Genomic DNA, 15,662 nt, shown 5'->3' on the forward strand with positions numbered 1-15,662 from the left:
TTATGGAAGTCCGAATAAACGAAATTTAGTACCAAAATAAATGCGTTTGCTTTAGCTCGTTAATTTAAATATCGACCGACCAAAAGCGGCCGACAAAACTAGAAACTGCAAAATTTTCGAATGAATCGAGTTGAATTTTGTTCATCCTCTTGTGAAGTGGTCGAACATGGATACCCACAATTTTTGACTCTGGTCTTTTTTCCCCTCTCAATATTTGGTCACACTGATAACGATAATTCACAGTCGCACGTGGTTGGAAAAATAGTAAACATGCTACGAAAACAAGCCAGACAAAGAAGGGAATATTTATATTCAAAAGCGCTTAGCGAACGTGTTAAATCCAAAAAGAAGACTCAGGAGAGTATCGTTCAAAGTTTAGACCAAAACAAAACGGTAAACTCGTCGATTATAAAAAAAGGCATAGATGTATACAGCTCTCTAAAGTACGATGATAAAGGTATGTACTTACATATAGTGAAAACTAATTTAGATATGATATGTACGCCGGCTGTTATACTCTTTAATAAGAATGTTGTATTCCAAACATACATACATATGTATGTACATATGCTCGGATATTGATCAGCGCCAACATGTATGTGCATATGTATGTATGTATGTATGTATGTAGATAGCCTACTGCTCAATGATCATATGAATGCAAATAAATACATACATATGTACATATGTAGGTAAATATATTTATTTGTTTTGGCTGATCTTCGAGGTTTTTTGCTACATTTAAATTCCATAAGCACGAGTATTAACCCTAATAACCGTTTAATATTATACTGTATTACATTAATTTTAGAAATGAATTTGAGTTTCTTATTAAAATTACATTTATATTTTTTCAGGAATTGAAATCCGCTCTGCAAATGATGAATACGATCACGCTGGTGACCAAGATCCAAAAATAATGTTGACGACATCACATAACCCCTCATCGAGACTAAAAATGTTTATGAAAGAACTTCGTCTGATTTTTCCAAATGCTCAACAAATGAACAGGGGCAAATATCAGTTGACAACGCTTATGCACGCTTGTCGTGCAAATAATGTAACTGATTTTATGATTGTACATGAGCATCGGGGCATACCAGACAGTCTAGTGGTTTGTCATCTTCCATATGGTCCAACCTCATTTTTTAACATATCAGATGTAATAATGCGTCATGATATCCCAGATATAGGACATATGAGTGAGCAGAAGCCTCATTTGATTTTTAATAATTTCCAAAGTCCTATTGGGTTGAGAATTGTACAAGTACTAAAGCACCTATTTCCCGTACCGAAAGAAAAATCCCAACGAGTGATATCCTTCTTAAACCATAATGATTCCATTATATTTAGACATCATCAGTACAAATATATAAATAGAGAATTGAGTCTCAGCGAAGTAGGTCCAAGATTTGTTCTCAAGTTATATCAAATTAAACTCGGAACACTGGAAAATATAAAGGCTGCTGACACGGAATGGGTTAATCGCCCATACTTAAACACTTCAAATAAAAAAAATTGGATTTCAAATGAGTCTGGCTTAAAAAACTAAGGTACAAATAAAAGTTTTACTATTTAATGCATAAATTACTAATATATGAAGTTTGTAATGGATAGAAGTAAGTTATGGCTGCCCTCCACCACATTAAATCCCTACATTGTTTTTATTCCGAATTTAGGTTGAGGGATCCACTGCCACTTCCTTTTCTCGGTATTACTTTTTCAGGATATTTCGAAGATAAGTTGCTTGAAAAATGTGTACCTCCAGTGTCGTTCCAATAATTTGTACTGATCTACGGTTTAGCATGGTCCTGGTATATGCAGATATGAATGAGGCGTTAAATCGGCTTTAATAAAAGCGTATAATTGCTACGGTGTTTGTAATCTTCTCGGTCTGACCTGGAAGGTGTTACTTTCTTTACGGCGCTAGAGAAGTATGTTAAGTCTGTCTCCTTTTGTTTTGGTAGGGCTCCAATAAATCCAATAAAACTATTCAACCCGATTCTTACTTATAAAACCAATTAATATTTTCTGGTAAATTTGGGGCTTTGAAAGTGTTCAATGAGATTTTCAAAATTCATTTGCGGGTGCAATTCCCCACCCGCTCCAGCAGCCTTTTAATGACAGCTAATTTTCTCTCTCGTTTGAACATTCTGGCCTCTGGCGGAGAAGAGCGAGCTTAAACGGCGTTTAATTTTGGCGTTCGCCAAAAATCAATTCAAATCAATATGTACATACTATGTACATATATATCTATGCATGTGCATACATACATACATACATACATATATACTCACTGAGTTACGGATAAAAAATTAGGGACGCGTTTACAGGGGACTCACAGCGTTCCTCTTCGTCTTAAATATTTTCTTTAGGGGTATTGCTTATTTTTACATCTGGTTGTTTTGAATTCATTTAACAAACTATATATAAAAATTTAAAAATCTCGGCTAACCCGTACATATTTATGTACATATATTTTTAACGCTTATAAATAAGCCCAGGAATTTCCTAGAATTCCAGGAATGTCCCGTGCGGCAGAGTTTACCACCATATCGTGTATATATGTATGTAGCTTTATACCTATCTAGTCTACGTCTTCTGGACCTACACTTATTGCAACACAAGCCCATTCTCGGGATTATGGACGCCCAAATTATTTTACGGCAAATCGAAATTACAGTTCCTTACAGTTACTTGTTCTTTCGGGCCTATACGCTTTCGTTTAGAAAATGTTGGATACATTATGTGCCTAAGTACGTCCATTTTTTATTTCCTTATTTTATTTTCCTTCTCTTCTCTATTTATATTGTTTATATTAATATCCGAGCCTATACATATCAGCTCATTTTTAATAAATACACATGCAAATGCATGTTGCACGTTTTTGAATGCAATTTCCATTGCAACTGGGCAGCTGCAAAATCAACTATACCACCATTTATAAGGCTAATCAAAAAGTACGTACAAGTTGAAGAATATTTTGCCCTTTTTACCACTTGCACTGCGTACGACTGTTTCCAATTCACATCAGAGAAATTCCCTTATGTAAGCATACATACATACATACATACATATGTACATATGTCTTTGATGGTAAATTAAATTATTTAAGGTAATATACATATTTGATTTAAGCTACTAACGCTAATGTGGAAGTTGAAAATGAAATGTTCAAATGAATTCTCAAATTTAATTTGATAATTTGCCAGCTGTTTGATGAACGTAATGTGTGGCAAGGAAGCCAATTAATAAGTATAGGAATATTGCTGATCAGCAGGTATAAAAACACAAAACTGCATATAAACATACATACATATGTATGTATGCATGTAGAAATGTATGTATGTACATAGATACTTTAAAATGTGCGTACATTTGTATTAATGCTACATCGTTAAAAATCCATTCAGCTCGTTTCAATAATACAATACAACGCCCTACATACATATGTACATATGTGTGCATACATATGAATGTACATACATATACACACAAAAATATGTGTGCCTTTTTCACCTTTAGATCGCCCTTTTCTAACACCTTTTCTGCGGCTCGATTCCAAGACAGGGCTGCCGCTGCGTTGTCGGCAAGTAAAAAGCGAACAAATGAACGCCGAACGATTATTTAAGGCCAATATCTCTAATTACGGTTCTGACACATAACACAGCAGTTTCCTTTTTAAATTTATGGGTTTCATTATTTAATGTAAACTTAAACTTAAGGCATTGTTCCGCTTTGTACGACAGGTGGTACACACTAACGTACATATGTTTGTATGTATGTACATACATATGTATGTACTAATGTGCATACCTAATCGGATCTACGAAGGGTCTTGCACATTCTAGTTAATTAGGATATAGAAATATTAAAAAAACAATAATGTTATTTTGAAGTTGCACAAATTAAATAAAAAAACAAATATGATCCTCATGCGTGGATCTTGTTTATAATTCTTAGCCCGACAATGCACCGAACTTCAAATTGTTGTTGCGTTTAAAAAGAATTGTTCTTGCAGTAAAGTTGAAATATTGATTTCGTCATTAATGTTTGGGTTTTCATGCTTTCTGTTTACTTATATTGGTTGCCGTTGTGGTTGTTTGTAGCAAACAATGGATAATTGTAACAACTGTTAACCGTATACCGAAGCAAATTGCATTAAAGCGTACATTTATGTTTGTCGGAAGTCCTGTTTATTTCGCATTTACAGCCAAATGTCAAACCTACTGGGTGGGAATTTAGCACAACATAACAAAACGCGGCGAATACAAAAAGATTTATTATTCCGGGTTAAATACCTTGACCATCCCCCCCGCTTACAAATTCCTCATAATGCGTTGTAATTGCATAGCATGAAATTTGTTGTGATTGTGTCTGTGATTACATTATATAATTGAGCAAACCTCAGCGGCAATAATTTTATTAAAAATGTTGTTCTTTGGGAAACAAGAATTTATGTGTGGCATTTGTTACGCCTTCCGATTGGATACGCAAATTCAAAATGTTGTAAATGATTCTTAAATAAATTTAAATACGATTCACGCCTAAACGGAATAGCGTGTAAGTAAAAAATGTCCTGCAACCAGAACTAATGGGATTACAAATTTGGTGGTTACATTTCTAAAATTGTAGCTACATAAATATAAAGTCGGCAATATCCATGGGCTATCCTTTCTAAATCGGAGCGTGCATTGAATTTCTGCCTTCGTTTGGGTTTGTTTGACTTTTGGAACGAACAAAAATTCCAAACTGACAAAGTTAGTTTAAAATCCTCGCACCATACGGAATTATGTGTTGAATGAGTGAACATGAGTGAGTTTTTTTCCCATAGATGGATGTACATTTGTATAACATCTATTGCACGGAATAGTAATATTAATACATCTGCATGCACTACTTTTCTACTCTGTCCCTTTTCTCATGCTGAGATGCAGACTTTCAAAATGATTACATCGGAATCCAATTTTGATTGATATGTATCTCCGGATAACTGAAAATGTACTGCATCTAGAGTTAGTGTTTTTTGTGGATTTCTGTCAACAGGCATCAGTGAATTCGAAGCTAAAGCGCCAGTCGGTGCCTATTAATCTAAAAACGATGTTAACTAACTTTGTTGCCTTTAGTTGGATGACGGATTGACACAAATAGCTTCACAAAAATGGCGCGACGTGTCTATCAGCAGGCGCTATGATTGTGTTGCTGAAAAAGTATTCCAAAAGCGCGCAGTTTACAAAAGAGGCAATGTTGGATGGTCGGCAAAATCATGCGATTGCCTTTCAGCTTGCTAAATTAATAACTTCTGAAGGATTCAATATATCTTCATTAAATAAACTGCATTTGAGAGCATAGTTAGTCTGTGAAAGCTCATGGTGCTACTATGGTGCTAAAAACTTTACAATAACTAGTAGAACACTGAACTTTGACTCTGGTTCAAGTTGGTCTGTTTGCGGTGCATAAAAGTCTTAAGTTTACACTCTTAACGTTCATTTTGCTTGGATCAATAAAGAATGATTAGTTTCCATCATCATAATAATTTTTGATTATAACTTTGCCCCTAATATACATTTAAAAACGATTGAAAAATTGTTTTTTATTGAAAACTTATTAAAATTTTTTTTTTATAAATTTCCACATCTTATTGAATAGCTAATAAACTTAGCATTTATGTTGAAAAACTATTAACGATTTACTATTTTTTTGAGATCTTAATGAATAGCTAATAAGCTTGGCATTTATGTGGAATAACTATTAACGATTTACTATTGTTTTGAGATCTTACATCAATTTGGATGAATTATATGTATTAATAAGCTTATGGACCTATTTTGTTGGCTGTTTTTCAAAAATACAGCCCGCTATTATTTGTATGTGCTCTTTGAATATTCCTCTTTCTAAGGTAAAAAGCACATTTGAGCCGTTGGCTTCTAGAACCATTTTGTTTGTGCAAAAAAAAAAACAAACAGCGCGGCGGTGACATGAAAATTAAAAATAGATTAAAACATAGTCGCAGACCTACTTAATATGCAACTACAATTGGGAACCAGCAAATCGTTCAAACTATTTTTTAGTTTGGCAACAAGTCTGAAATACCCCGGTCTACTAAAGATTTAAGACTTAATTAGAGTACCATCATAGTGACTTTAATGCGTAAAACAACACCACCTTATAAAAAAAACTCTTTTGAAAAATACTAAATAACTTAAAAGAAGACTTTCTATTTATTAAGATTGCTACTTATTTATTTATTACCTACTATACGTTACAAAGTATTGATACAACAGACGAGAAAAATAGATGTAAAACATATGTACATATGTCCATACATATTTAAGTATGTAAATTTTGAAAAGATATAAAAAAAGCCACTTAAATATTATTATTTTCAGAAAATAAATCTACTCAATCGTTTTCAGTCAGCTTCTAGAATGATTACGCTTCTGATATTTCAGTCACCAGCTGTTTATAAAATCGGCCATTGTTGCCGATTTAATTTGCAAAAAGGGGAGACAAAAAAAATATTCACCCACCGATACAATCAGCCAATAGCAGAGAGCTTCTGCAAATAATAAATGCGATGTTAAGTGAAATGATGGCAGTACATATGTATGTATGTACATATGCCAGAGCTTTCGTTACAAATGAATGTACATCAACACATACATATGTATGTGCATATCTACATACATATGTATATTTATATAAATATACAATTATGTACCCTGAGTTAAGATAAAATCATAAATAAATATTATCTGTGTTTATACACGAATATATGTAAATTGATGTATTGTAGTTAATACATTCAAATATTTTAATAATAATATTTACATAGACATCCATAAATATGTATGTACATAAATACACACATATTTCCTTTTTTGGAATTATTTTTTGAGCCCTCTGATAGATTGCGCACCCACTGATGAAAAATATACACGTACTTGTGCAGATATGTACGTATGTATGTACATTTGTATGTACGTATGATACGTTACATTGTTGAAATCGTCTAAGCTCCGCCCAAACAAATGCATTTCTACAATAGCCAATCCAATTCGAGGTTTTTGTGTATAGACAAATAAGAAGAGCTACCATCATACCATCCCGCTTTAAGAGCTCGTTGTGCTTTCTCGCTCTCGCGTCGGTCGTCTCGTCAACTAGCCGTCGCTCTCCGTGCTGCTGCCTGCCTTCGTTGTTAACCCCACTTAGACTTGATGATGAAGATGATCACCTAATTATCGCTATGAAAAGGCAAATTATCAATAAATGAATTTCTGTTGGTGTGCTGTGCTCAATGATATACGAAATTAAAAACTTTTTGCTACACTAGTTTTTTGTTTTGGATCTTTAGTACACATAAACATGTACATATGTATGTACATATGTACCTACATTAACCACCGTTAATTGGGACTATGTTTCGAATACGAAAAGTATACATATTAGTATTTAATTTACTTTGGCACTTACAAAATCGATGGGGGACCGAGCATACTCACGCTCGACAAATGCAGTGGCAGTACGATTTAGGTTTTAACGTTCTGTAGAATAATGACTGCGTCCAAAAGCAGGCAAATCAACTAACAAGATTATGAAAACGTAAAATCAGTAAATCGGTAAAGTGGTTGTAATTTTCTTTTTCAACACCTCTCTCGCATTGGGCTGTTAGCCAGAGCCAGCTGCCTCTGCCAGGGCGGTTGGTTGCTCTTTTGTCGAGTCGAGTGTATATCCGTAGCTTAAGCTAAGCTACAACCTACGACACTCCCCGTAACTGAGGCAGAGCCCCTGCCCCATGGCCACAGCCTGCTCTGGCGTAGTGTGGTCTGGTCAGACTGGTTTATTCGTTTAGTAAATCTCAAACTCTTTGCTTTGGCTCTCTTCTTTGAAGTTTCGCCGTTTTGGAGGGATGATGCATGTTCGCATCGCGGTGATTGGGAGAGAGCACGGGGGCAATGATGTGAGTGATTATATTTTGATTGCATTGCTCACTGTGGTTGGTTGTACGGCATTGCTCACTTAGTACAATAACCGGCGCGTCGTCTGCTAGTCTGCTGAAACAGTAATTTTTTGTATGCCGTGTTCTTCGTTTGTTGTCGTTTGTTTTGTTCCCTCTCTATCGCTATCTTCGCTTCAAGTTCGCTACCACCGCCGCTCACGTATTCGTATTCAGCTTTAGATGGTAATTTGCCAGACCAGACCAGACCAGGGAAACCTCAGTGAGAGTGCTTTTACATTCAGTGTTGTCGCTGCTGAAGCTTATAACAAGCGTAGTTCTTGTGGAGATTTTATTGCCGTCAGTTCGCGATCTTGTTTTGCCGTCGCTATTGACCTCACCTCACCATGTCAAGTACAATTTTAATAGGATACTTTTTCCTGCAACGGATAAAACATTTGTTCGCCTCTCGTGTTTTTAAATAACTTCGCTTTTCGAAATGAACTAAAGCGGTGAGAACCCTAAGCGGTTGCACATCAATTATAAAACACAAACATCCAAAAAAACCAAACAGATAATAAATGAGTCGAAGAAAAGAACACACAACATAATGCAGTGCTCTAATAGTGCATGACAAAAATAATGTTACTTATTTTGTCTATTGTTTAATAATATGAGGACTTTGCCATTTTATAAACTCACTGTTTGGAAATATTTAGTGTCAACACAGTTCCGTGTTGAATCACTCGTCATTGAGCCCTGGAGAATTAAATAATTAAACATTGCCTATTGTTTAATAATGCCAAGACCCTCACGTGAATCATATGGCGAACAGAAGCCTCCATATTCATATATTTCACTGACTGCAATGGCCATTTGGAGCTCACCGGAGAAAATGTTACCTCTCAGCGATATATATAAATTTATCACCGACCGCTTTCCGTACTATCGAAAAAACACTCAGCGGTGGCAGAACTCTTTGCGGCACAATCTGAGCTTTAACGATTGCTTCATAAAAGTTCCGCGACGGCCGGACAGGCCAGGAAAAGGAGCCTACTGGGCGTTGCATCCGCAAGCGTTTGACATGTTTGAAAACGGCAGTCTGCTAAGACGAAGAAAGCGATTTAAATTGCATAAAAATGATAAGGACATCCTGAATGAAGAACTGACCGCACTTGCGAACCTAAATCGATTTTTCTTCACCACTCGCAATGGAAATAATGTATCGCACATGACTTCGCTGGACATCAACAGTGCATCAATGGGTCTTGACTCGTCCCTGCATATGCCCAGAGTAACAAATCAACTATCAACGCCCCTAGCCCAAGGTAGAATCTTACCAGATGTTATCCAAACTCCCACGTATAATGCAAATCATACCAATCTATCAGACATGGCATTGTCCACTTTGCCCTTAATAACTAGTCCAGACATTGAAGGTCCGATAAGTTTACGGCCGAAGCGTTCCTTCACGATAGAGAGTCTAATTACGCCCGACAAGCCGGAACACCATTCGGAGGAGGAGGACGAGGATGATGATCGAACCGATATAGATGTGGTGGAGTGCAGTGGAATTCTTCGATATCCGCCAACATCTTCGTCCGACGAGTACATGACCATGAGTCGATTGAACCACAGTGAATCAGATCAGCGCGAGCGACCGCTGCCGCCGCTACACACTATTAATGCAGGGAACGTTCCGTTTCTTCATTATGCCTCAGGAGCCAATGTATCAGGACTGAGCTCGGGAAACCTGCAATCCTCGGGAATCCCCAGCGCCACATATGAACTTGCTATTTCCCATCCACTTTTCATGATGGCGGCACCCCTTGCCAATATGCACAATATCTACTACAATAACGTGGCTCTGGTGGCACCGTCACAGCAATATCTGACACCGGAAGCCCAAAATAGAATAGACAATGATTTGCGTACTATATAAATAAATCAAACTAGAATATTGCTGTACAGAGTTATTTATGAGGATATGTAAATTCATCCAAACGTAGTTCCTTCTTTATTAAGGTTAATTGATAAATAGGACCAAAACATGGCATAATTGTAGTTAGCATGTATGTACGTTAGTAATGTTAGTAATACCCATTACACACTTTTTATCACATACCGTATCCGTAAACTATTTATTTTATTTGTATTAGATTCTATACAGACATGTGTAAGGTCGAAAACTATCTGAAGAATATAAAAGTTAAAATACCAAACAAGCAAAAACATTTTTTGTAATCATTTACATATAAATTTGGCCAACGTTCTAATTACAAGATAGCCGCTACTTGGGACTTATTTAATTAATTAAAATTCTAATATTGTATGTGCATATGTACATACACCAAGCCTTGGTTAGGGCGTGTCGTATGTTGATGGTAATATTCCCATATGTAATAGTTGGCTTTACTGTCGGATGGGACAGTAAGCATAGCAAGTGGTAGAAATATTAAAAAGGGACTATTTTCAAATTGTTGTTGTCATTATAACGCACCTCTCGATTGGTCCTATGATTGATGGTAAGATCGACTCAGGGCCGTTCGTTTGGGAGATTTCAAGAAGCCAAGCTAGCTGCACGTGACTAAAATATAAGTGATTTTCGCGGCAGTCCGTTCAAATTAGGACTTCAGCGAAAGTTGAGCAATTGAGCGGGCATTGATGTGTTTTTAAAATAGTTATAATTTTACGCAAATATTTATGTGCGTTTCTGAAATTCAATTTTACCTTTGCCGCTCTGCACATGACGCACGGAAAATCTGTTTATTTGGAACTGTTATTAAACATTCTTTTAGATACTTTTATATGTGTAAATATTAAAAAAAACGTGGAAGAACTTCTCTCGAGAATCATCTTCAGATTAGATTACCAAACCATATCGAAAATAAGAAGTTTAGCTTATTAAAATAGGTTTCCAAATCAAAATTGATGAAATAATATGTCAACAGGGTGAATAAGTTTCCTGCCCATGAATTTGGATACCATGTCTACAAACTTATATGGAGAAGTGTCTTTGTTGACAATTAATGTTTTGGTCTCGTCAATGAAATGCCCACATAAACAACAAAGCAGGAATTGAAATGATCGGTAATAATATAGGTCGGTAGAGGAAAAGTATAAAGATTCCAGTGCAACATCACAATTTTAACAAATGTTTTCAGCGACATTTGAATTGAGCGCTCATTACCATGTCCGTCTGTCCGCTCATCGGTTTCAGAGCTATAATATAAATACTTTTCACATACTGAGTCTTTTCTATAACTTAAAATATTGTCTCTTTGCTTGGCTTTAGTCCTAAACATGGTGATCGTAGGTGGGGGTTGCGGTATTCATCTGGACATTTTCTCTACTAACTCTCCGCTAAGTGCATAAAACGCTAACGCCAAGTAAAAGAGGTGTATTGTATACATATTATGTACATACATACATACATATGTAAATGTGTAAATATGTAAATATTTTTGTTCCCAAAACTGCTGGGATCATATTATCTTATTGTGACTTTAACAATTTTCAATCTTCAATCAATCTTCATTTAATAATATGTGAGTAATAAACTTGTGGCACGGTATGTTGGGAAATTAGGGAAAGCTACGAGCATACACCAAAGATGAGGGCTGTCTGTGTGGTCGAGTCTTAAATAAACAGTCGGACCTTTGAAACATATAGAAACTAATAGAAACATTTATTTTCCCACCGATCGCCTTTAAGAAATGAGACATGGTGTCAGATAAACATCTTGGCATATCTAGCTCTTCTCCTATTTGCAACTTCAACAATTACATAAACACATATGTATGTATGTTTAAATGTATGCATACATTTGTACATATGTACATATGTAAATATATTGATGGTAATTATCAGCGCGTTGTTTTAGCTTACTTCAAAGCACGGGTACTACTTAGTATGCACAATGTCCACTTACCTGTGGATTGATTGATTTCTATTGAGATCTATTGGATCTGAATGCTTTTTCTGTTACGTACCCGTTCTCCAATACAGTATACCCGTGTACTCTTTGAATACCGGGTACAAAAGGTTTACAGGCGTATGCTGTGCCCTTTAATTATCGCCACGGGTGTTTTTCCAATTGGGTGTTAATAGTTAAAAACTTTTGTGGAAATCCATCAATAAGACCATATTGATGTTAATGTTTTTCTTATTAGCGGCAGATCAAAGAAGACTTTGAACTCGCGAGTAAAGTGAGCGTAACAAATGATAGTCTCAAATTTGTCACGAGCGCATCTGTAGGTCATGAGAATGAAAATCAGAAAATGTTGCAGTAAACAGCAGTGCTCATGAAAAGTTCGTGGAAGTAGCAGTGTTGTTTCGTCACTGGACATAGGTCAATCCATATGTGATTTTGCAGCCTTGAGTGGTACACCAACGCACACTCTAGCCCAAACGCGGAGCTTCCTAATGCTTCTTGTATTCAAATGAAGTTTATTTTGTTGTCTACGAACTGTCTTGGGGTTGACAGAGCGATGTACATTTTTTTGTATCCTTTTTCAGGTCGGTGAAGGATTTGTTTTGATCTATCGCTCTTATATATACTGAATGAGAACCGGGTACAAAAGCAGTCGCACGTCTCAACGCGTTTCACAACGTTCCTCTGCGTTTCATTAAAAAAAAAAATGTTGGGGGTATTGTAAGTTCTAAGTATGAGGAGCGATCGACTCATTAAGGCCTTAGCCTACAACATAATTTTCTCCTCGTGCAAAGTACAAAATTATTGTCTTATGGTGTAATCTGCTTGTCAACTATTATTAGAGGCGGTAGGGGCGTGCATTTTGAAGTAATATGCAATTCACAGGAGTCTGCTCGAAAAATTTGATTCTGATATCTAGGCGATTAATTCACTCAGTGAATTTCACTGGCGAACTGACTGACCGATGGACATGGCTATATTTACTTGGCCATTGATGCTGTTCAAAATATGGTGGTACCGAACGGTAGAATATATTTTTGAAGGGTTGGTCAAAGGCACGTTTTATTTGAGACGTTTGTCTGCCTATTTTTATGAATGATACATGAAAAAACGGACAGTGGGGACTTCGGCCATTTTAGCTTAACAAATGAATAGCTTCTGAACGAATTTAGATATCTTTATGAAATAAACTACGTTGTAAAATAAAATTTAAATTTAATCAGTTCAAGGGCATGGTGCTGCAATGACTTAAAGCTTCCGAATAAATATTTAAAGTTGAACTTTGATTCCGGTTCATACTTGCCTGGCCGCGGTAAACAAAATGCTAACTTGTATTGTTACATCTAATATAATTTTAAAAACTTGTGAAGAAACTTTACTTATTAAACTTATCCTTTCTGTTGATTACCTATTTTCAGCGTATTTTTTATACCTCACCAGTCTAATTGATGAAATTATAAATTAGGCAGCGTCACTTAAATCGATCTAGATTCTAGAAACAAAACGGCTCCGACCACAAAAAGACTTGTTGCTTTTCAGATTAAGCAATATTCGAAGATCATGTACATTTGGATGTACATATGTGCAAAGAAAATATTTAGAAAAATTTAGGGGTATATTTTTTAAGCTTCAAGGTAAAGTTGGAAAAGTCAGGACTGCGGCATGGAAAATTGGTTTTTCTTTGGAACTGTCTAAGGAAAAGAACAATATATGCACCCAATAAATGATATCAAAACCAGAACCATAGGCAAGATACATTGCTTTACATTACGTCCTAGTAGGCAGCCAAAAACAAAGACTTCTAAGCACCCCGTAGGTTGCGATGCATTGGCAACAATATGGCCGAAATAATGTCAATTTCCTAAATGCTTCGTGAACCATTGCTTTGCAACGCTGAGGATATGTGTATCTAAATTTCCCATAAGAAATGGAAGAGGAGAAGAATGTATCCGCAAGCAGTAAAAGCCAAAACAGCCAAAATACGAGGATATGTAAAAGGAAACTCCTGCGATGAAGCCGAGAATTGAATAAAATTGAATACATTTTTAGTCCAAAATGAATAATACAAAGTGTGTGTTTAAAAAGAACAAAGGGTGAGAAACAGTAGTCCACTTAAGCCGCGAGAGATACCAGGTTCCTGCATATGTTCTGAGAATTCTCAGAGAAGTCTTAAATATTTGAATATGACAACCCAAGATATTTTTGATGTTGTCAGAGCTTGCTGCTGACTTTATGCAACGCCCCAACAATACATTATTAAATAAAGTGTCACTATTTATAAGGAGTAACCAAATCGATTGTTGTACGAAAACATGAATTTTATTAGAGTAATAAAACAAAATAGGTAGGTAAATTGGTTTTGCAGAATCATCGTCAATCGTGTCGACTCGGACACACATAAACTGTAATGCCGCAATTAATCAAAAAAGAACGTGCAACATCACTTCTTAAAAGTAGCGTCACGGTGTGGTAAGTAACAATAACAATGCAATATAACTGCGATATTTACAATGAGGGATGCTGGAAGCCTTTCGATGGGGATGTTGCAGCTATTAGGAACAAATCATGACTTTCTTGGCGACCAATTGCCATGGAAAGTTAATGATCCGCAATAGTAACGTGGCACTTGAGCATTCGTCCATCAGCATATAATTCAGTGCAAGTGTCACGTGCGCATACGATTGAGGCTGCTTTCTTATCGTGGACTAAAATATTGCATTCCGAAAATAAGCTAAGATGAAGGATGTCTGTACATTTCAATATTTTTTGGATTTCTAATACTGATTTGCAGGCCAGGCCCACTCTCATTCGGAGTAAAGGAGCAACGTATTTGTCAAATTAAATAGGGAAGGCACATCTCGCTATAACCATTTTTTTCATGACCATTGCAAAAAAAGTTTTTCATATTTATGTTAAGGGTGTTTAGCAGGCTGTGTGGTGCCACTTTTTTATTATTTTGCATTCAAGCTAAAATGTTTGTCAACCGTAATGAATGCACTGTCGTACATTTGATTGTAATTATAACAAATAATTATTCAAAGAGGCCTTTCTATTAATTTACTAATTTCTTATCAATTCGTGAATATGATGGGGCGCTAATTCATTCAGCAGAAAAATGTGTGAGAGCTGAAAATATGTATGTTCGTTGGATGGATTCGGAAGAGAAGAAAACGATCTTTATAAATACAAAAAATGTACCAATAACAACAAATTATCGTTATTATGGTCCTTCCGACCGATCGCGGAAAACCATCTGCATTTCCATAACGAATAACATTCAAAACTGACATGTACCGGTTTTCGCATAAGCACGCGAACATCGCTAAGTCGACTCGCTATGCCAACTTTGATCAAGGCGATGCTGACATAGCTTATTGGGTCAAAAACAGGGGTTCCTTATGTGCGGTAAAAGTGTCTGATAAATTCTTAAGCTGATAATATTTAATTCATACGTAAATAGTATTTCTGTTATGAATGCTTCTCAGAAAACCATTATTGAATCTCTTTCGCAATTGGACAGCATTTATTGCTATGATCTTCTAAGTTCAGAACTAGTTGCTGAAGAAAGCCGCTCAAGAAACTTGGGGATAGGCCGGGATTACCCTGTGTGAGCTTTTCCTGTAAGAAAGTCTAAATCCAAATTAATACAATTAATGTAATTATGACGATTATGTGCTCGTAAATGCTTTGATTTAAGTGTAAAAAGTTTGAAAAAACTCATTCCTTTGTAATACCACGCAAATTGACAGTTTCTGGAATATTTACTATAGTCTTTGAGTAAATTTATGTCCA

The 15,662-nt window shown here is 35.9% G+C and overlaps 2 protein-coding genes across 2 annotated transcripts; both read left to right on the plus strand.

Annotated features, from left to right (window-relative positions):
- Positions 1–232: 232 nt before the first annotated feature.
- On the plus strand, positions 233–1,591 carry LOC117898081 (U3 small nucleolar ribonucleoprotein protein IMP4). The gene is made up of 2 exons (XM_034807259.1): positions 233–457; positions 858–1,591. Exons 1-2 carry the CDS (start codon positions 271–273, stop codon positions 1,550–1,552), a joined length of 882 nt encoding a protein of 293 aa, XP_034663150.1. The 5' UTR covers positions 233–270; the 3' UTR covers positions 1,553–1,591.
- Positions 1,592–8,597: 7,006 nt separating this feature from the next.
- On the plus strand, positions 8,598–10,143 carry LOC117896830 (fork head domain-containing protein FD4). Its single transcript, XM_034805343.1, has one exon. It carries the CDS (start codon positions 8,736–8,738, stop codon positions 9,876–9,878), a length of 1,143 nt encoding a protein of 380 aa, XP_034661234.1. The 5' UTR covers positions 8,598–8,735; the 3' UTR covers positions 9,879–10,143.
- Positions 10,144–15,662: the final 5,519 nt, after the last annotated feature.

This window comes from Drosophila subobscura, chromosome O, assembly GCF_008121235.1.
Source record: "Drosophila subobscura isolate 14011-0131.10 chromosome O, UCBerk_Dsub_1.0, whole genome shotgun sequence".
Taxonomy (NCBI): Eukaryota; Metazoa; Arthropoda; class Insecta; order Diptera; family Drosophilidae; genus Drosophila; species Drosophila subobscura.

Excerpts from the sequence above, each read along its gene's own strand:
- LOC117898081 (XM_034807259.1), top strand. The coding sequence starts at position 271 with ATGCTACGAAAACAAGCCAGACAAAGAAGGGAATATTTATATTCAAAA. Across the intron at positions 458-857 it reads TCTAAAGTACGATGATAAAG|GAATTGAAATCCGCTCTGCA; the intron begins GTATGTACTTAC and ends ATATTTTTTCAG.
- LOC117896830 (XM_034805343.1), top strand. The coding sequence starts at position 8,736 with ATGCCAAGACCCTCACGTGAATCATATGGCGAACAGAAGCCTCCATAT.